General features: G+C 34.6%; 2 protein-coding genes across 2 annotated transcripts in view; one reads left to right on the top strand and one right to left on the bottom strand.

Annotated features, from left to right (window-relative positions):
- Positions 1-16043, top strand: part of LOC150098596 (chitin deacetylase 1-like) — a 42666-nt gene extending 26623 nt beyond the window's left edge. Inside the window, exons 3-5 of the mRNA XM_090405841.1 lie at positions 1264-1413; positions 9161-9482; positions 13348-16043. Of these exons, the coding sequence (XP_090261967.1) occupies positions 1264-1413; positions 9161-9482; positions 13348-14182 (1307 nt within the window). The 3' untranslated portion in view covers positions 14183-16043. The remainder of the gene's footprint in view (positions 1-1263; positions 1414-9160; positions 9483-13347) is intronic.
- Positions 16044-16594: 551 nt separating this feature from the next.
- The window catches only part of VhaSFD (V-type proton ATPase subunit VhaSFD), a 130790-nt gene continuing 124811 nt past the window's right edge, over positions 16595-22573 (bottom strand). Inside the window, exon 13 of the mRNA XM_090405842.1 lies at positions 16595-17285. Within this exon, the coding sequence (XP_090261968.1) occupies positions 17222-17285 (64 nt within the window). The 3' untranslated portion in view covers positions 16595-17221. The remainder of the gene's footprint in view (positions 17286-22573) is intronic.

The raw sequence follows: 22573 nt of genomic DNA, 5'->3' as shown, positions 1-22573 counted from the left end.
CATAGATGGCAACACTATTGGCAAGATTTTTTTTTTCTACGTTGGTATATCTGTCATAAGCATCCATCTGAAAGTCATTCAATCAAGTAGTTTGTTTTAGACAGCTGTCTGAAGCAAAAGTGTTGTCTAAAATGGATAAAATTGAGTATTGTGTGGTTATAAAATTCTTTGTAAAAGAAGGTTTAACTTCAAAAGAAATTCATTCGAAGTTCATAAAAGTTTATGGGCACTCTTCTCCTTTGTTTTCGATGATTAAGAAATGGGCTGCTGAGTTTAAACGTGGCTGCACCAGCCTTGAAGATGATCCACGTGAAGGACATCCAAAAAGTGTAACAAGAAATCATTGATCAAGTGCACGATATGGTATTGGATGACCGGCAAGTCAAAGTGCATGAAATTGCTGAGACTATAGGCATTTCAAAAGAACGTGTAGGATATATTTTGTATGAAGAATTGCATATGAAAAAGCTTTGATCAAGTGAGTGCTGCGTTTGCTGACAGCAGATCAAAAAATTTCACTCGCATGAAAATCTATGAACAGTGATTGGAGCGTTTTAACAAGAATAAAATTGATTTTGTGCATTGATTTATTACTATGGATGAGACTTAGATTCACCATTACACATCAGAATCCAAACAACAGTCAAAACAGTGGACAGAAGCCGGTTGTTCAGTGCCAAAGAAGACAAAGTCGGTTCCATCAGCAGGAAATGTCATCTGATTAGTGTTTCGGGATGCTTAAGGCATTTTGTTTATTATCTTGAAAAGGGCAAAACAATAACCAGGAAATGTTATTCCGATCTTTTAACAAGACTAGGCAAAAAAATTTGTGAGAAAAGACCTGGTTTGCAGAAGAAAAAAATCATCTTTCATCAGGACAATGCACCTGCTCACAGTCTTTTAGGATTATAAGCTTATATAAGCTTATAATCCTAAATAGCATTACTGTATATAACCAGGTATCAGGAATTGGAATTACAGTATTTCTTAATAAATCCAAGATAAGTAAAACATTTATTCCTTTAGTTTATTTATCTCAAAGTGGGTCCAAATAGCTACCAGATTACATACTTGAATTGTTAGCATACTTGTTCTGCATATCATTTGCAAAATACAGTATCTAACGCTGTTAATAAAAAAAAAAAATTAAATAAATAAAAATTAAATGCTCCAATAGAAAAATAAAAGGTACTAAAACTATAAAACTTAGAAATGATAAAAAAAAATCTGTTCAATTAAATGTTTTTCAATTCTCCCTTACAGAACCACGTCTTGCAACACCACTGTTAGCCACAGATGAACCCATTTGTGAAAGTGGAAAGCTGGCTTGTGGTAATGGAGATTGTATGGACAAGGAAGTATTCTGTAATGGTGTTCCAGACTGCAGTGATGGTTCTGATGAAAATGCATGCAGTAAGTTATTGTTTGATTTATTTCTTTAGTATATCTTGATCACTCTTCATATATTTATCACAGAGAGAGAGAGAAAGAAAAGAATAGAAACTGCTGATGGCAATAAAAAAACCCACAAGGAACCATATTGTGTGATCAAGTAATAGAGAATATCATATCCTAACAACAAAATGCAGTAGTCTAAATTCAGCAGATTACAATATATTTTTGTACCATGAAAGTAAAATGTAATTGTTATTACTGTTACTGTCATTACTCATGCAGTTCATTTGTTAACCATTATTCACACAATACCTCTCATACTTCTTGAACTCATTCACTGACAAAAATTAACTTATGACTAACTCTGGCAGCCAGTTCTATTCATTTACCATAGTGATAGTACCACTGTATTAGGCAATGTTCAGGCCACATTTGAATTTTAGTGCAGTCTAGACTAAAACTGTCGCAGGACTGTGAAATGATGAATTTGATACAGATCAACAAGAAAGTGCCCATAGAGCTTGGTAGATATGAGTAGGGTGAGAGATGCCTCTCAGGTACATATAAAGGAAATATTGCATAGAGTAATAGGTGAGAAAATGATAAATATCACTGGAGATTGGTCATATGAATAAAGATGTAATAAATTTTTATGTGAATGAGCAAAACGCATTGCCAGAGCATCTGGTGTGTTGTCATTTGGAATTACAGTTGAAGCAACTAAAGCTAAGTGCACTGTCTGTTAATTGCATATCTTCTTCTGGCTGATTTGCTGTTCTGTAGGATTAAAACTACCAAGTTTCTGGGTTTTTCATCCCACAAAATATCCTTCCTTCTCAATATGAGATAGCTGGTGAGTGCAGCAAGGGAAAATGCATTCAAGACAAGGTACAATATATATTGTGGTATGTAGAGAGTTACAATACTGTTGTTTGTTTAAACATTTCAATCTAATTGGTTATGAAGTCATAACCAATATACCTTAATTCTCCAGTGGAGTGAAGTTAATATGAACTTCTTTTATAATTCCAAATCTGTTTAGTGTTGCTCTCAGGCAATATGACTTTACAGTTGTTCTGTTCTCATTTCCATCCAACTAGCACCATTTGTTGGCAAAGAAGTGATTCAAAAAAAAGTGTTTCACTGTGCATCCATGAAGAAAAAAGTTGCCTAGAAGCAATAATGACAACAGTTGGGTGGAAACCCTTATTGGCATGAAAATAGAACAACTGTAAAGTCATGTTGCCTGAGAGCAACACTGTCAAATAAAGGGTTAATAATACTCAGATCTCTAGTCAAGATCAGATTTCTCTTCTTGGGCTGAAATATTTCTAGCTTTTCCTAACACAAAGGCATATCACATCAATAGCTCTTTGTTCTAGAGATTACTTTGTACCTATAAATGTTTACACTATATAAATCCCAAATCTACCCAACCTTAGAATGTTGTTTTCACTTAATATGATGCACCAAAAACCAGGCATTTCACAATAAATAAGATGGTTTCACATAATGACAAAAATCATTTATTATTAACAACTTTCACAAACATTCATGCCACATTAGGAATCAAACTTGCAGTTTAATTTCTGTGGTTGTAAAGCAGTTTCTATCCACTTGGCTACCCAGGCCAGTAAAAGGGGTGAAAAAGTTGCTGGACAGTCTAAAGACTTGAGCTCTGCTGATTCAGAATATTAGATAGTGATAAAGCAACTATATTTTAAATAAGTGCTATCACAACAATTACATGACCTTTCATGTGTAGAGTTATCATTTAAAAAAAAAAAAATTTTACACAGAATTTCCGAAGATAGCAAAATACTAAGTAGTTGTAGTTTCAAAACATCAAATTAATTCTGAGGATAATTACATGCAAAATCTATTTTATTAATGGATAGGCACTGAAAACACTGCTCCTATAAGAATTGTGTTCCACAATTCTTAAATTTCTTATTGCAATTTATTAGAACATGTTAAAAGATATATAATCTTTCCAAATTTTTCTTTCCTTCTGATTTGTATGGTAGCTCTCCGTCCTTACACAGTTTGCACAACTCTTCCCTCTTAAGTAAATTATATTCTAATGACAAACACAAAATCCATGCTTTGTAAGTTTTTTTTTTTTTTTTTTTTTTTTTTTTTTTTTTATTGGGGTGGGAGTACATAAAATTTCACAACAGTTTTTTTTTGAGGGGGTAGCAACAAAAAGTATCAAAAATATTGGAGAGGTAAACATGTAAGAATTGTGTTCAAAATTCTTAAATTTCTTATTGCAATTTATTAGAACATGTTAAAACATATATAATCTTTCCAAATTTTTCTTTCGTTCTGTTTTGTATGGTAGCTCTCCGTCCTTACACAGTTTGCACAACTCTTCCTTCTTTTAAGTAAATTATATTCTAACGACAAACACAAAATCCATGCTTTGTAAGGTTTTTTATTTTATTTTATTTTTCTATCTTTATTGGGGTGGGAGTACATAAAATTTCACAACAACTTTTTTTTGAGGGGATAGCAACAAAAAGTATCAAAAATATTGCAGAAGTCCAGAATGGCCTCCTCACCCAGATATACACCTTTTGTAGATCCTGTAAACAAGACCAGTAAAACATATTTCATCAATTGAAAAAATTGCATTAGTATGACTGAGTCCCAAATTAAAGTACCTAGAATTAGTTAACTGATTAAAGCATAAAAAGAAATGGGACACCATAGCCATTAAACAATATTTTATGCAGTTTACACTTCCAATTTTACCTTTTCTGAAAAACCTTAAAAATAAACAGGAGGAAGATCATTAAGATTTCTGAGAGAAATAGTTTCAGAAAACATAAATGCATACCAGAAGCTAAAAAATATAATTTATTTAAGTTAAAGGATATTGCATCCCATATTGTTTCATAACCGAATAAGAAACTCAAAGAGTTTCATGCCGAATATAGAAACTATATAAAGTTCGGCAAGTCCAAGTGTAAGCAAATACCTGGATAGTGTTACAACTGACCCTTTAGGGAGTGCAACACTGAGGCAACTCATGGTAAGGGTGGAGCAAGCTCCGATCACTATTCTTGATATTTCCCCATAATGTGAAACCCAGCTCCTAGGAGCTGTATTACTGTTTTACATTATGAGTGAGAGAAGGTCACTACCCAGACCGGTTTCAACCTTCATTGAGGTCTCATCAGTCAGTAGGTAGACCTAGAAATACCAAGTTTGTAGCAAACAGAACTTACATATACCCTACTATGAGAATTGCCAAGAAGGTGTCCTAATAAATTATTAATTATATGAAGAGCCAAAGGCTTCAATTTGGCAACAATGTAGGCAAGACCTACATTGTCGCCGAATTGAAGCCTTTGGCTCTTCATATAATTAATAAAAAATATAAGCATATTTTGTGGCTTTACAAGAGGGCTTGTACAGACTGAGTGAATGAGCACAGAAATGGAGTTGCCATTCAGTGTTGCAAAGTGTAAGGTTTTAAGATTTGGAAAACAAAGATGGAATGTAGTGTAAACACTTGATGAGAATGTATTGGAGGAAATAACAGATCTAGATGTGATAATTGTGATGGTGGACAGGGATCTAAAATTTAGAGGACACATTGCTAAAATTGTGAGGACAGAACAACAAATTCTGGAAATGATGTAGGAAAAGGACTTGGAAGTTCAGAATATTCTGGTTACATTGAATAAGGCCCTGATTATGCCCCATATGGACTATTATACAAAGATTTGGTCACCTGGTTTTCAAAAAGAGAAAGAGATAATAAACAAAAGGTCCATTAATAATTGACTAGGGTGGTTTCTGGTCTCTGGAATGTTAAGTATGAAGAAAGGTTGAGAGGATGCAATTTTCAGAGTCTAGTGGACAGGAGGGGTGATATGATAGACATACAAGTTGGTAAGGGAGTTCTTATCAGATTAACATTAGAGGTTTTTCGTAGAATGGCAAGAGATTGGGGTATGGGAGAACAATAGGTCATCCCTAGAAGCTGTATAACAGGATGAGAGCAAAGAAATGAGAAGGAAGCAGGTTTTTTGTGTGGAGAGTGGTGAATAACTGGAATATTGCCTAAGAGTGTGATGTCCTATGAACTACTTAATTCACTTTTGCAATATGTCCTCTGAATTTCAACTTCATGTCCACACTTTCAAGTTTAGTTCTGTTAAGTGTAGTACACAACTTGTAATCTTTCCATTCTAACTTCCATAACCTTACACTTCTTGCATTAAAAGAGCATCCATCATTCTTTAACCATATGTCAGTCTATTTAAATCATTCTACAGGATCTCTGTATTGCCTTAACTATTACTTTGTTCAGTTTTGTATCATCAACAAACAATTGACTATTTCCATTCAAATAATTTCCTGTATTATTGTACAAATAAAATATAGCAGTGGTCTAAGTTAGAGGCCTATAAATTAAAGATACCAAGAAATTACATTCCGGCCTGTGGCACATACCTTCCCTCTCTTGGATTCCACACTCCACTACATACTACTCTTTGGGATCTGTCCATCAGCAACTCTCATGTCACATGGCCCATTCCCATTTATTCCAATCTGTGTAACAGAGTTTCACATGGTATCCTTTCAAATGCTTGTTCAAAGTCCAGGAGTATCGCTATGTAGCCATTTTGTTTATCAAACTCAGTTGTCACTTTCTCACTTATAAAAAATGGAAAAATTCCTAAGGCAAGACCTACTTTTCACAAAATCATGCTGCCCACTCATTCCTGCATTTTGCCTTGGACCAACTTTTCCAAGACCTTGACCACCACTCCTGAGGTCTTGAAGCCCTCTTTTATGCAATAGAAATATTTTTCCTACTGTCCATTCCCTTGGGATCTTGCCAGTGTGTTGAAAATTAAATTGTCTGGTCAGAGTGACTACCAATTCCCATTAAGAACAGAGGGGGGGTCAAGCAAATTCATTGCAGTATGTTGAGACTGACACCATTTAAACAAGTTTCAAAGTCAATACGATAGTGAAATAATAATACCTAAGGTGTGTTATAAACTGTTTTATAAACCATAAGTAACATCTTGTTATGTACCAACTCTTTATATGGTTTGCATATTCTTTAACTATATTACCTTTATATCTTTATCTAATCTTGTTAGTTATATATACCCTACTCACTCATACAAATTTCCCTTTCTTTAAACAAGCTAAATTTAGGCTGCTCTTAAGTTTAGTCACGTGTAATTTGATTTATGATTAGGGCTTTATCTAAGTATGGGACGCTGCTCTTAAACATATCCTCTGAGACTTTTTTTTTTTTTTTTTTGGCACACCATTTGGCAACTCCTATAGGTAGAGATGACCTGCTAATGCTTCTGCCTGGTATCTCCACTTGGGCCTGGCTCCCACTGAAGAGACCTCAATAAAGGTCGAAACTAGTCTGGGTAGTGGCCCTCCCCTTAATGCATAACATTAGACATATCCGCAAGGAGATGTGTTTTGCACTATAGGAGATACTGAGATAGGAGTGTTGGTAGCTTGCTCCACCTTGGCAACGAGTTTCCCTGGTGTTGTACCACCTTACCCCAGGCCTGAAGATACTTTCAGGTGCAAACTTTGTTTGCTCACACTTGGATAAAGGATTAAACTAATTTTATTATCCTCTGAGACAGTTCACCTGATAAATATTGACAAATTTATATTTTAACTGCGCCAGCCAATACTGAGGATAGATGAGGCTCTTATCCAAGGTGGCTCTCTCAGAATGATACACAGTAATAAACTTCCAACAATAAATAAACTAATTTCTGTTTTCTTTATCTTAGCATGCAGTCATGGCTCTAAATATCAAATTATACTCGTGGGTCCCTCCCACTAGGTTCGATGGTAATTTTATGAGTGGCTATTTGAATTCATATAACAAGCTGGACACAGGCTAATGCTATGAAACATATTTATGAAATCAAGAAATTATACATGAGAAAACATAAATGCATGGTTAACTATATTGTGTTGCTAGCAAGGCCTCAATTTCAATATTAACATTATAATACATGAACAAATTACTTGGACCACAAACTTCTAGCTTATGTAGCCTATCCTTTATCACTCACGTGGTCACTTGTTATACTTCTCAACATATCACAATCATCTCTTATACAAATCCCTTCTAGGGGAAACATCTCTCTAACAGGGACAGGTCAATGCTAAATTAGGGATGGTTCCTAAAGTTCCTTACAATGTCCATTACACAAAATATCCTAAAGATTTTGTACATAAATCTTCAACTGGAAAACAGAATATGACAATCTACATTAAAGTTCCTAGAATGACTTTCAGTTCTTTCTTCAGCCTTGTTTGGACATCAAGGCTCCTTTAAGGTCTACAATTCTCCGGGTCACACACGATAGCTGCACGGCTAGATTCTCTGAATTGGAAAGGCTATGTGCCGCTCAGGACTTTCACTAGTATTGCAGGCACACATCTGGATTACCGTTGCATGATATAGCATAGCTATCTTGGTCTGAGGAAATTGCTAGCCCTAACTCCCATGCTACAGCAGATGACTCATAACTTCCACGGCCAGCTTAGAATCTTCTCTGCTGGCAGAGACCGAGAGCCAACGTCCATGAGGTCAGGAAACAGGAACCAAAAAGCCTCGTGTGTGTGTGTGTGTGGGGGGGAGAATTGGCATTTATATTGCCTGCTTTAATCTCGGAGATTCGCGCACTTCGCCACGTTGTTTATTGCACTCCACACACCTCCACGTGCGCGTGGCGTGTTTTCTTAGAAAGCGTTCCAGCTTCCTTTTCATATAACTGCACTTTCCCTCTGGCCATGCATTATTCTGGCCAGAATAATGTGACCCTTGGACCCTAGCTTATACACTTTGCTTTCTTATAATACATGAACAAATTGCTTTAAATATCTGGATTACCGTTGCACGATATAGCATAGCTATCCTGGTCTGAGGAAATTGCTAGCCCTAACTCGCATGATACAGCAGACGACTCATAACTTCCACGGCCAACCTAGAATCTTCTCCACTGGTGGAGACCGAGAGCCAATGTCCACGAGGTCAGGAAACAGGAACCAAAAAGCCTCGTGTGTGTATGTGTGGGGGGAGATTGGCTAAATAGATTTCTCTATTAGACTTCCTGCAAAACAGGTTAATTCTCACATATTTTTCATATTAAATATTTCTTCACTTCTTAGTGTTATTTATATATATATATATATATATATATATATATACATATACACATCGTTCATTGTCAAAACACCACATTCTCTACCTATAATCAAGGTCAGTTGTTCCTGAATAAATTAATGTTTTGTCCTACTTATTTTTTTGATTATTCAGGACACAACAATCTAATACTATTAAAAGAAATAAAATTATTGTTGGTCACTGTAATTTGCATAACTAACAGTACCATTAAGTAAATTTGAGAGTGACTAGATTTCTTTTGTTACTCTCAGATTTACTTAATGGGACTGTTAGTTATGCAAATTACAATAATTATGCTGAAATAATAGTAACTATGTTTTTTATATTTTTAGAGGAAATTAATGCTGTTATAAACTTGTGGGACTCTTAAGCGTATTAAATTAATTAATATTAGACCATATCAAATTGCAATGCCATCAAGCCTCCTGTAAAATTCTGAATTCTGTTTTTCCATAATAGTTTTTAAATGAACTTATGTTTCAAATATGCTTTGCATACTGATGTTTTTATTATATGTTTAATGACAAGTTTGAATTTTTGCTCAATTCCCTGGTAATTTGTCCACAGCTGTTGACAAAGATCCAAACAGAGCCCCACCTTGTGACCAGAATCAGTGTGCTCTGCCAGACTGCTTTTGTTCTCCTGATGGTACCCAAATCCCTGGTAAACTTGAACCAAATACTGTTCCTCAGATGATAACTATTACTTTTGATGATGCTGTGAACAACAATAATATTGATGTTTATGAAAGGATTTTCCGGGAAGGTCGTAACAATCCCAATGGATGTTCAGTCAAGGGAACATTCTTTGTTTCTCATAAATATACCAATTACTCAGCTGTTCAAGAACTGCACAGGAAAGGACATGAAATTGCAGCTCATTCTATTACGTAAGTATAAGAGCTGTGATTTTCTTTTAAACAATTTATCTAAACTGAAAACCAATATCCATGGTAGTATTAGTAGTAAACAAAAAATTCATTCATAAATACGACACTGAAAATTCCAAAATCAATGAGTTTTTTCCCCTCGTCTCTTTTTAGCCACAGTTGGCAAGTATTCTACGTAACCTACAAATAAAATGTTGGGCAAAAAGTAATTTGTGGGTAACTTAATTTGCTACATAGCTTAAAGATAATATTTGCTAATAGAATTCTGAAACAGAACAAAACAAAAATAAAATATTTCACTAATCTTATTACTGACCTGGTTTGGCCTAGTGTTTAATATACCTGCTCTTCAACTAACATTTGTACAGATGTTTGTGAATATCCAGGAAGATGAATTTCATTGCACAGTGGGGACAATATTGGAAGCATAAAGTGGCTTTAAAAATTTCTATATTTAGTAGTCTCTAAAGCAGGGTTTCTGGATTATGTAAAAAAAAATATATAAATGTAACTGAGTAAAAAAAAAAGTAGTACCTTTTCAACCATCCAACCAATCATGGTGGATGAAATATATCGACCATCTTATGTTTTGCATTCATGTTAAATAAAAATAGGGGATATTAAAGATCCAACCTTATTTCAAAGTCAAATATGTAATATCTTTGAAAGTTTCAAAAATCTGACCAGAGAGCTTATGAAAATACAATCCTCAGCATCAGAGTTGTCTTAACTTGTGCTACTCAAAAGACATTGACTGTCTCTGAAGAGTGCCATCCAGTTCAAAACAGCTATTAAGCCAGTGAAACCTTTATTGAAAGCAACAATAAAAGGCAAATATACAAATGCCTAGTAGTGCTTGTCTTTTAATTGTCTTGTATTCTCATAAGCTCTGTGGTCAAATTTTTGAAACAAAGATTCTACATATATTTGGCTTTGATATAAGGATGGACCTTTAATATCCCCCTATTTCTATTTAATTTATATTGCTGAAATGAAGCTACATGACTTTCTTCGATAATTGTATTCACGTTATTTCAACATCTATGTTCTGACTGACATCTAAACACAACTTACACCCAACCCTTGAATGGGTTAGGTATATCACCTGACTTCTGGTACAGCACTATTGTACCTTCTCTTATCCAATCCCTCAAATCATGCCATCAGCAAATTGCTCTCCTGCTGTGGGTTGGATATTTGAGAGATTACTATATGTTATAAGAGAATGAGCATTATGCTTGCTTCATACATGCTATTTATATTAAGATTACAGAGATTTCCATTATTCTAGATTGAAAAATTCCTGCTGTTATTTTACGTCACATTAAACATTTATCAGCATAAGTGTTTAAGACCATCAGCTTTAATGAAATTAACTATGAAAACAACTATGTTTTTTTTTTCCTTTCTACTTTTAAAGACATCAGCATTATATATATATAAAAAAAAAACCTTAGAAATAATGATTTCTAAAAAAGTGAAGAGTATGAAGTGTGATCATATTTCCATGTAAAAAGGCTTGCATAATTATCCAAAATGTCTCACACAAGAATCTGAAAACTTAAAACTGTGACAGGAAGGTTTTCAAAGACATTTCAAAATAGATTACTCATCTTTAATAATATTTTGTATGTAAAAAGAGTATGAGCAATTTGCAAGGCATTTGATGGAATTCTGCCATGCAAATTACAAATGGGAATGGATATGACACTGGTTGTGTGGATAAGAGGGTGACTGCTGGACAGATATCAAAAAGTGGTATATGGAGGAGCAGAATCAAGACTAAAATGGGTGACTAAGTGTGCTACAAGGTTCAGTGCTGAGACTACTACTGTTTAATTTATACATAAATAATACAGGAAATAACCTGAATGGAAATATTCAGTTGTTTGCTGATGATGTGAAATTAGAATAGGTAGAATAATAGTTAATCAGGATGACTTAAACAGACTCTCAATATGGGTAAAAGATAATAGGTGTCAATTTAATATGGAGAAATATGAAGTTTGCATTTTGGGATAAATAGATTACAAGCTGTGTACTACATTTCTGGAACTGTATTCCAGGAAATAGATGAAGCTAGAGATTTATGGGGGGGGGGGGGTTAGACAGAGAGTTAGTTTAAAGGACATATTGCTAAGATAGCCCCATAAGATTACTTGGCTATTGAAGAACACACTAACAAGTAGAGATAAGGATGTTATTATTCTTCTCTATAAGGCTTTGATATGTCCACATCTGGATTACTGTGCTTAGGTCTGGTCTCATTTCTTGGGGATGAGGAAGCAGCGGAGAAGATTCAGAGGTGAGTGACCAAGATGGTGAGTGGTCCATGGAATGTTCTCTACGAGCCTAGATTGAGAGTGTGTGGATTGCAGAAGTTGGTTGATATGAGGAAAAGAGGGGATATGATAGAAACATTTAAGTTGTTTACAGGGTTTTATAGGAATGATGCAAGGGAAATGTTTCTACACTCAGCTAGAGGGGCCAGAACAAGATGTCATCTCTGGAAGTTGAATAACGATGTAGTTAGTAGAGGTGCAAGGACTAGATTTTTTTGCCTGGAGAGTTGTAAAAGAGTGGAATAGGTTGCCAGAGTCAGTTGTGAGTGCTCTGTCTGTTAATGGGTTCAAGGAGAGGTATGATAGATTGTGTGGATAGTTCTCCTGCAATGAGCATTTGGACTCTATGGAGGTGCCCTTACAATAGTAATAATAAAGTGCCTAATTTGACCCTATTAACTCTATGAAAGATAAAATGTATGTATAATATGTACTGATTTCACATGTTGATAAGTTTTGAGAAATGTTTAAGACCACCAACTTTAATGAAATTAACCAACTATGAAAATAATTTTTTTCCCCTTTCCATCAGCATTATTATAAAAAAAAAGAGCACTAGAAATAATGATTTTTAAAAAAGTAAAAAGAGTATGAAGTGTAATCCTATTTCCATGTTAAAAAAAAAAAAAAAAGGCTTGTATGATGTTGGCCAACTGGTTAGCATATCCACTCTCCAGCCAAAAGGCTGTGGGTTCAAATCCTGCTGTGGGCATGGATGTTTGTGATTGTCTGCGAAAATACTAGTCGTAGTGGTGGGCTGTAGATGCCATTGGTGTAGATAATGATGGTAATTGCAGTTCATTGTAGTTGGTGAATTGAGTGGTAGAGACAGAGTTGTGGAGTAGGTGCCCTCCCTTGATGAGTCTTTGGACTCCCTGGAGGTCACACGTAATAATAATAAAAAAAAATAATAATGATAATTATTCAAAATGTCTCACACAAATCTGAAACAAGAAATTGCTGTCTGAAATCATCAAACTCTGAGATAATACAGTTTACTCTCATTATAGCAAACTGTATTCAAAAGTACTGAAAAGTCCCATTGATACAATGCTGTGCTAAAAGAAACTTACTATAACAGCTGATTATTATAACAAACTATTTCTTTAGTCTCTACAAGTTTGCTATAGGGAAAGTTGACTGTATAGATATCAGCAAAATAATATCAGATTATTATCTATTCTATTTTTTTTTTTTTTTTCGAAACTGAAATGTGATAAGATTTATGAAGTTCTTACAATATAAGTTTTATTGAAGGTGTGAGATTATTCAGTTTCATCATATTTAGTATTTTAAATATACAGTAATTGCCTGTTTATCCAGCCATTAAATAATCAAATGCTGAGTTTACTCTTTTAATAGATTAACATGTTGATTGACTCCTGGAACAGCTTCAGCTACATGTACTTTTAAAGCTAACTGGTTAAGGGGAAAATAGATTTCCTAATGGAAATGGATAATTGTGCAATTACTGTATCATTATTCAGAATTTTATCTAACTCTCACTAATTTTACTCTTTCAGGCACCGTCCTGATGAGAAATACTGGAGTGAAGCAAATCTAGAGACATGGGCTAAAGAGATGGCAGGTGTGCGTTTAATCATTGAGAGGTTTGCTAATATCACTGATAATTCCATTGTTGGTGTCAGGGCACCCTATCTTCGAGTTGGTGGAAACAACCAATTTTCAATGATGGAAGAGCAAGCATTCTTGTATGATTCCACTGTCACAGCTCCACTTAGTAATCCTCCACTATGGCCTTACACCTTGTATTTCAGGATGCCACATAAGTGTCATGGTAATGGACAAAACTGCCCAACAAGATCCCATGCTGTATGGGAGTTGGTAATGAATGAATTAGATCGTCGAGATGATCCAAATTTTGATGAAGAGCTGGCAGGTTGTGCTATGGTTGACAGTTGTAGCAACATTATCTCTGGAGAACAGTTCTACAACTTTCTCAACCATAACCTTGAACGTCACTACCGAACCAATCGTGCACCTGTTGGTCTTTACTTCCATGCTGGTTGGTTGAAGCTGAACCAAGAGTACTTAGATGCTCTGATTCAGTGGATAGATGAAGTATTAGATAAGAATGATATCTATTTTGTTACTATGACTCAGGTACTTCAATGGATGCAGCAGCCAACAGAATTATCATCAATTCGAGATTTTGCCCCATGGAAAGAAAAGTGTGATGTTAAAGGGCAAGCCTATTGTTCCTTACCAAATGCATGCCCCTTGACCACTCGTGAGCTCCCAGGAGAAACAATTCGCCTTCACAGTTGTATGGAATGCCCACAGAACTACCCATGGCTTGAAGATCCTACAGGGGATTATTTTGCATTTAAAAAGTGAAGAGCATCATCCAAAGAATCATTTTTAGTACTCTATCAATGAACAGGAAACAGTTTTCATTTCTTTAAAACTCAGTGGTCTCTAATATATAAAAATTACAAAACTTAATCAGAATCAGCAAGCTTATTCTGATGTTCCTGAGAGAACTAGTAATGATGGAAGTGACATTTTTTAAGAAACTGTAATGAAAAATACTTCTAGTTTATTTGCAATACCGGTATCAGTCCACTAGGAATATCAAAACCCAGCTGTAGAAATTTCATAAATTAACTATTACATAATGTATCAACTTTACATCACTGTCAGTCACCAAAGCCAATTAATAATCTAAAATTTACAATTTTTTTAAATAAAAAATGTTTGTGCAGAATGCAATCACACAGCAGATACAAATTATATCAAATAGTAGTAGAAGTGAATTTCATGCAAACATTAATGAAATTATTTTCATATAGTCATAATTCATAAACTGTTCAAATCAGACAACACATAAAATTAGTTTATAAATAAATCTTACATATGCAATATATTTAAAACTATATAACTTTTATGAACAGATCCAGCTAACCATACCTTGTATAAAGTTTATTTACAGTGACACAACTTTTAAAATTTAGCATGAAATATTAAATTTTAAAATTTGTTCTCAGAGTGTTTTGCTGGATTTAATGATAAGTTATTTGAACTGATATAACCAAATTTTGCCAGGTCATTTTTGACAAAAACTTTAGTTTGGACCACTGGACTATAAAGGGGAAATGTCTTTTCCGATATTTAATTTTATCCTATATACTGCTTATTTATCAATTACTTGGCAGATTATTAAGTTTTTTTAAATTAATTTTTTAAATCTTGACAATAAACTAATTTATATGAAATGTTACTAGAAATTCAACTTTGAAAAGCATTAATTTTGTTAACCTCATAATGAGATCATAATGGGGAATTATCAATCTTGGGCAAGTTTCTGCCAAGGGCAAACTCAGATAAAGACGTAACAGAAGGAATAAACTGGATTGCTATTATCAAGCAATTTCTCAACTTTGTTTATTGAAATTTACCATGGGAAATTGCTTTCATATAAGTGCCCAAATACTGTTTCGATGCAATAGTAAGGTATGAGATGTTGTATGTACATAATGTCAATAATTATATGTAGTGTAACTCAATAATTTACAAATATTTTTAGTATGATATGTGACAAATCCAATAACTTCTGAGAGCTGGGTTTGGCTCCATTTGGCCATCCTTCTTTCAAATTAATATTAGTATCCCAGTACACAAACATTACTGCTTATTACATACAGTAATATCAGATGTCTTAAACATTTTATAGGCATATAACACATTCGGCATTTTTTTTTCTAACTTTTTCTTATGCTGTAGTGGTGCATGTAGTTTCATATTCCTCAATGATGTAAATTTATAGAATTTCGGTTTCTGTGACAAACAGTGATGTCATGTTAATTAAAAGATTTATAATTTATTAGATGATTCTCTGGAACACTTTCTTTTAAAACTACAAAATTCATCTTTATTTCATAACCAATATTATGCACTGTTTCTTTAGCCTTACTCTACTTTCTTCTGCTTCACAAAAGTCTGTGTTGCAGAATGCAAAAATACAGAGTAATATAGTATTGAGTCAATTTCATTAAAACACATATTTAAGAGATAGAGCAGCAAACAACAAGAAAGAGAAAAGAAGCACAGAAGCCCATAATGCTTGAATGAAAGTCAAAGAAGAAAATGCTCGCCATAATGTCTGTGAATGTTTATTTACATTCAACAAGATACGCTTCTCTAAGTTGTAATGCATATCATGACATATAAAAATAATAAAATACTATAAAAATTTAAACTTAGATGTTTAATACTATTTTTTTTAGAGAGGGGAAAAAAAAAATCTTGGTCCAAAACAACACAGTACCACAAATTTGACTGAACATCAGCCTAACTAGGTATGGCTATAACTTAAAACAAAATTCTTAGTTCTTAATTTCATTATTTAGTATCTCTTCTGGAATTGAAAACATTTGAATCTATTAATAAAAGTCAAGATAAAAACTGAAGTCAATTCTCATTAGACTTGTAAGATAAAAGATATAGTTTGGTTGTTTGCAACATATGTTATAGTGAATCCGCTTTTAAATAGCATTGAAAATAAAGGTAGCTTTCTGGGACTTACTATAATCATTATTCTACGATCAGACGTGAATACAGTATCCTATTACCAATATTCAAGGGACTATATTTATTCTGAGAACTTTTCTCTCCTCGTGAAGTGTACAGGTAAAAAGATTCAATATGAAATGGCTAGTCTTCTCATTATTAAAATTAAATAAAAGTGCGTTCTTATCTCTCTCTGTACCATTTAAATTATTTCATTCAAACAACAAGATATAGAAGATATATTTTTAAACAACAAAATTTAATAGTCAGGTCAGCCAACATTTCTTCCATTAAATAAATATTTACAGCACCTATTTTTAACTACTTTAAATTCTAAGTACATTTCACATTTGTGACATATACAAATAACAATATTTAAAAATACTTTAAAGCAGATAATTAAAAAATTGTAATCATCATCAAACAAATTTTAGAGAAGTTTTTCCCTTATTACTTTACAGAGACCATTCAGAATTTAATATATACATAAAGAATTAAAAAAACTATATGCATTTTTTGTACAATATAACAAAACCACATTGTCCACAAATACACATATACTGTTGGTAAATGACTTACATTATTCTCTCTATTTATGTTAAGACAAACAGCAACTACAAGCAAAAATTCCTGTATTCAGTTATTTCTTGTTACTATCGTATACTTTTGTATATATAATCTAGTGACTCCAAAAATAGTAAAAATTAGGGTATTATTAACTGAATAAGGAGATATATTCATCAAAATAAGTCAAATTTTAACTGGTTTCCAACAAGTCATTCATCACATAATTTGGAATGTCTTTCTATTACAAATTATTTTTAAAGAGGGGAAGAAAAAAAAAAAAAATCCTAATTCCTATGTTTTTCATCCGCTGCTGCTACAACCAGAGGAACGTGTTTCTTTTTCTAATTGTTTTCCAAGATATTCCCTATAGATATGAAAACAGATCAATGCTAATCAAAAGCAAGAAAGTAAATAGTTCTTTTATTAATAAAAATTATCTAGAGAATAACAAAATAGTTTATGTTATTTTATATCTTATCTCAATACCAAGTCTTCTGGAAAGCTTCTACCACCTCTAGAAGCTTTCCAGAAGTTTTCTATATTGACAAACTGAAGTAGTCTAAAAATTGGGTTATAAAAAAGTTATTCCAAGAGACACTTTCTCTCAAGCATTTAATATAATTTTCTCTCAAGAGAAAATGTTTAAAAAAGAAAAGACAATTTATATATGCTACTTATAAAAAAGGAACTTGTAATAAAGCAATTTAACTGGTACCCACAGATTATGCCTCTTTCATCAAAAAACTGATTAATTCCCTCATGTTGTCAGTTTAATACTATAAAAGTCTGTGAACCAAGCTTCCTCCGATCAGATTTTCCCCAATATGGATGATATTATTTCTTAACAAAAACTTAGCTTTGTAATGATATCCTATCCAATGAACAACTTCAATAAAAAAAAAAATGCCCTGACAAGCTGTTACTTTAAGAATGGAGAAATACTGGTTGCAATAAAAGATAATCTGTTTCAAACCAATTTTAGCTTATGAATCAGACAGTTGGGTTAGAAATAAAACACTTGATCAAAGACTAGATACACAGATATGAGGGTTCTGAGAAAGATTAGTGGAAGTGAACAGATGGCATCAATGACAGCATCATATTAAAAATGAGGATACTAGGAAAGAATTTAACATTAACATTTAGGAATGTGTTAGCAGAGATAATCTCAGGTGGTATGGTCACTTAAACAAAATGGGAGAAGGAATGAAGAATGACAAGCAAAAAAATCCAGATAACAGACTGATTTAGAGGAAAATTGTCAATAGTAAGTTAGTAATGATGTAATTTTTTCATGTAGTACTATCATAATATCCTGTACATTCCCAGAGTATATATCAGAACTTTGATGATAATGATAAAAGATAACCTTATCAGTTATAATTGAAAAAAAAAAAAGGGAACTTGTAATAAAACAATAGTTTTTTTATTTGTATCCAAAGACTGACCCTCACTATAGCAAACAACATTGTAACAATGATAAATTTAGTTTAATCCTTTATTCAAGTGTAAGCAAACAAAGAGTGCGCCTGAAGTATCTTTCAGGACTAGGGCAACTCGTAGCAAAGGTGGACTAAGTTCTTATCACTTTCCTTAGTATCCCATAATGCAAAGCACATCTCCTTGCTGACATGTATAATGCTATGCATTATGGGAAGGGCCACAACCAGAGGTGATACCAAGGTTGAAGCAATGCAGAACTCATATTTCCATATGCCAGTTGCCAAAAGGCGACACACCTTATTATTAAATTACTCTGGATTAGAGAAAGATGTTGGAACTTTTTTCCCACTTGGTTAGACTACGATAAATTTAGTTTAATCCTTTATCCAAGTGTAAGCAAACAAAGTTTGTACCTGAAGTATCTTCAGGACTAGGGTAACTCGTGGTAAAGGCAGACTAAGTTCTGATCACTTTCCTTAGTATCCCATAATGCAAAGCACCTCCTTACCTCGAGTCGCCCTAGTCCTGAAGATACTTCATGCGCAAACTTTGTTTGCTTACACTTGGATAAAGGATTAAAGTAAATTTATTATAGTCTAACCAAGTGGGGAAAAAAAACTTCCAACATTGTAACAAATACAAGCAAACAATCCATTATTATTATTACGGGCGACTCCAGGGAGTCCTTATAACAAATTACTTCTATGATCTTTACAATTTTGCTAAATATTTAATCCAAGAGTGGTCTGAAAAGTTCCTGGCCTAACAATGAAAAAACGACTATAATTTCAAAATTATTTTTATTTTTCAACATAATCTCCCTTAAGACAAACATTTATTCCAGTGATGCTCCAGTGCCATTATCCCGTCCCTGTAATGGTTCTCATTACGATCTGCAAAATACCCCTCTACAGCTGCAATCAAGAGGTGATTGCAGCTGCAGAGGGGTATTTTGGTGAATAGGGTGGATGTTCCAACAATTCATACTGCAGATCCCTTAATTTTCCCATTGTCAAAACACTTTTGAGGGCAGGTGCATTGTCCAGATGAAAGATGATTTTTTCTTCTTCTGCAAACTGGAACTTTTCTCATGAATTTTTTCATCTAGTCTGGTTAAAAGATTGGAATAATATTCCACGGTTACTGATTTACCCTTTTCAAGATAATTAATAAACAAAATACTTTTAGCATCCCAAAACACTGATGCCATGACCCTTCCTGCTGATGGAACCGACTTTGTCATCTTTGGCGCTGAACAACAGGCTTCTGTCCACTGTTTTGACTGCTGTTTGGATTCTGATGTGTAATGGTGAATCCAAGTCTCATCCATAGTAATAAATCGACGCACAAAATCAGTTTTATTCTTGTTAAAACGCTCCAAGCACTGTTCAGAGATTTTCATACAAATGTGTTTTTGATCTGCTGTGAGCAAGCATGTCACCCATCTTGCGCAAAGCTTTTTCATATGCAATTCTTCATGCAAAATATATCCTACACATTCTTTTGAAATGCCTATAGTCTCAGCAATTTAAGGCACTTTGACTCGCCGGCCATCCAATACCATATCGTGTACTTGATCAATGATTTTGGTGTTCTTACACTTTTTGGACGTCCTTCATGGATCATCTTCAAGGCTAGTATGGCCACATTTAAACTCGGCAGCCCATTTCTTAAATAACATAGAAAGCAAGAACATAGAAAATAAATATCAAGAAGATGGCAAAATATTTTGGAGGTTGTTGAAAAAGAAGCTTAGAAATAGAGGAAAGAGTACTGTAAAAGGAGTTAGCAATGATAAAGGTGACATGAAAATGGGAGAAAAAGATATCCTTGAAGTATGGAGTAAATACTTCGAGAAATTGCTAAATGAAACAAGCAGTGATAGCACAGTAGTAAAAAACACCCAACAGGTATACAGTCAGGAATGCATATCATATTTGAAGTAGAAAGAGCCATCAAATGCTTAAAATGTGAAAAGGCAACAAGAGTAGATGATATTCGACCAGAAATGCTGAAGTATGGTGGGATAAAAGTCTTGCAGTAGCTGCACTGCATAGTTCTGAAGGGCTGGACAGAGGGACGAATTCCCGATGATTGGAGTAGAGCTCTCATAATACCCATATATAAAAAGGGAAATAAAACTGAATGTGAGAATTACAGAGGTATTTCCCTACTGAGTGTTCCTGGCAAGATCTATGCAAGTATACTTGAGAAACGGTTGAGAAGAATTGTAGAAGAAAAGCTTGGTGAAGAACAAGCTGGATTCAGGCCAAATAGAGGCTGTCAGGATCAGATCTTCACTTTACGACAAATAGCGGAGAAATCATGAGAATATAAAAAAGATCTCTATTTGAGTTTTGTAGATCTGGAAAAGGTATATGATAAGGTCCCAAGAGAGAAGCTATTCAATACGCTACAGTTATATGGTGTCGATTGGCAAAACAAGTGTTCTCTGCCAGGTTGGCAGGAAAACAACCAAGAGGAAGACCAAGATATTGGTGGATTGATAAGGTACAAAGTGCCTTAGACGACAGAAATATAAGATCTGATAATATTGGAGTTTTGACAAGTAACAGACTGATCTGGAGGAAAATTGTAGGTAGGAAGTTATTAATGATGTAAATTTTTTAGTACTATCGTATCCTGTACACCCCTTGAGGGTACATGGCAGGAATTTGATGAAGATGATGATGATGATGAATTAATGACTTTTTCTACTGAAGAAGCACACATGACAGCATGGGAATGGATTTTCCTTTAGCAAATTTATATGCAATATATATACAGGGTGATTCAGAACTCTTGGGCCAAACTTTAAGGGGTGATAGAACACACCTAAACAAGCACTTTTCGTCATACAATGCATGGTCCGAACTCAAGCGGTGAAGTGCTAGGGGTTAGTAGGGGTGATTACTGTGTCTGGAAATGAAGAAACACAAGAACGACAGAGGAGATTTGAAACAATTGCAGAAATTAAAGAACATAAATTAAAGAATTTTATTGAACAAATTACAGAAACTGCTCAAAAGAGTGACTGTCAACATTAATGTAGGCTTCACACCTTCGACATAGTGATTGGCAAAAACAGCAGGCATTTCTTGTACAGCAGCAGTGGCAATAGAAATCCTGGCAATAAGTCTTCATTGGAATCAATGGGGCTATCATAGATCAGGGTTTTCATATGGCCCCATAGGAAAAAGTCCAGACATGAGAGATCGGGCGATCGTGGCGACTAATCCATCATCCTGGAAATGTTGCATCCAAGGCATTCCACACATCCACGCTGAAATCGAGTGGCGCTCCGTCGTGTTGGAACCGCATACATGTCTGTTTGTTGGAACAGGGTTCAGTAATTCTGGCAAGATCTCTTGTAAAAATACAAGGTACGTTTGACCATTCAGTCATGCTGGCAGAGGGTATGGGCCAATCAAATGGTCATGTAAGATTCCAACCCAAACATTTATGGAGAAATACCACTGGTATAAATGCGGACGTGTGGCATGCGGATTTCTGCTCGCCCACACATGATAATTGTGGGTATTAAAAATGCCCTCACGTGTAAAGGAATTCGTCAGTGAATAAGACATGTGCATCAAAGTCGAGCTGCACTGCAGTCTGCTGCAAGAATCACTGTGCAAATTCACACGAGGCCAGTAATCTGCAGGTGTCAAGGCGTGCACCCTCTGTGCATGGTAGGGGTGTAATCGTTCATCTCATAGAACTCCACACCGTCGATTAGGGTACACGTTCAGCATGGGAAATTGCTCGCATGCTACATTCGAAACTATCTGCAACCTATGTAGAATTTCCTCTGCATCACATGCCATCCTCACACTCCTTGCACACCCTGTATCCTGCATGCCGCTGACAAAGGAGCCCATTTCGCACGGATACCAGTGCAATCACCGAAAGATTTTATGATCAGGCACACGTCTAGTTGGAAAGCACTCTCAGTACAGTCTTTGGGCTTCCCTCGCATTCCCGTCCGCAGCTCTATAAATGAAATGCATGTCAGCCTTCTCCTGATTTGTGAAAGAATCTATCCTTTTTGCACTCCACAGCAGAAATAACGACTGCAAAAACCAGCGCTTATAAGTGTTCACTGGAAAACGGCCTCTAGTGCTTCACCGCTTGAGTTCGGACCATGCATTGCATGATGAAATGTGCTTATTTAGGTGTGTTCTATCATCCCTTAAAGTTTGGCCCAAG

The sequence above is a fragment of the Typopeltis vanoorti genome, chromosome 15 (genome assembly GCF_054136105.1).
Source record: "Typopeltis vanoorti isolate ZY-2024b chromosome 15, IOZ_Tvanoo_1.0, whole genome shotgun sequence".
Taxonomy (NCBI): domain Eukaryota; kingdom Metazoa; phylum Arthropoda; class Arachnida; order Uropygi; family Thelyphonidae; genus Typopeltis; species Typopeltis vanoorti.
The sequence above is the reverse complement of the archived record's forward strand: the minus strand, read 5'-3'. Positions and strand labels throughout refer to the sequence as shown.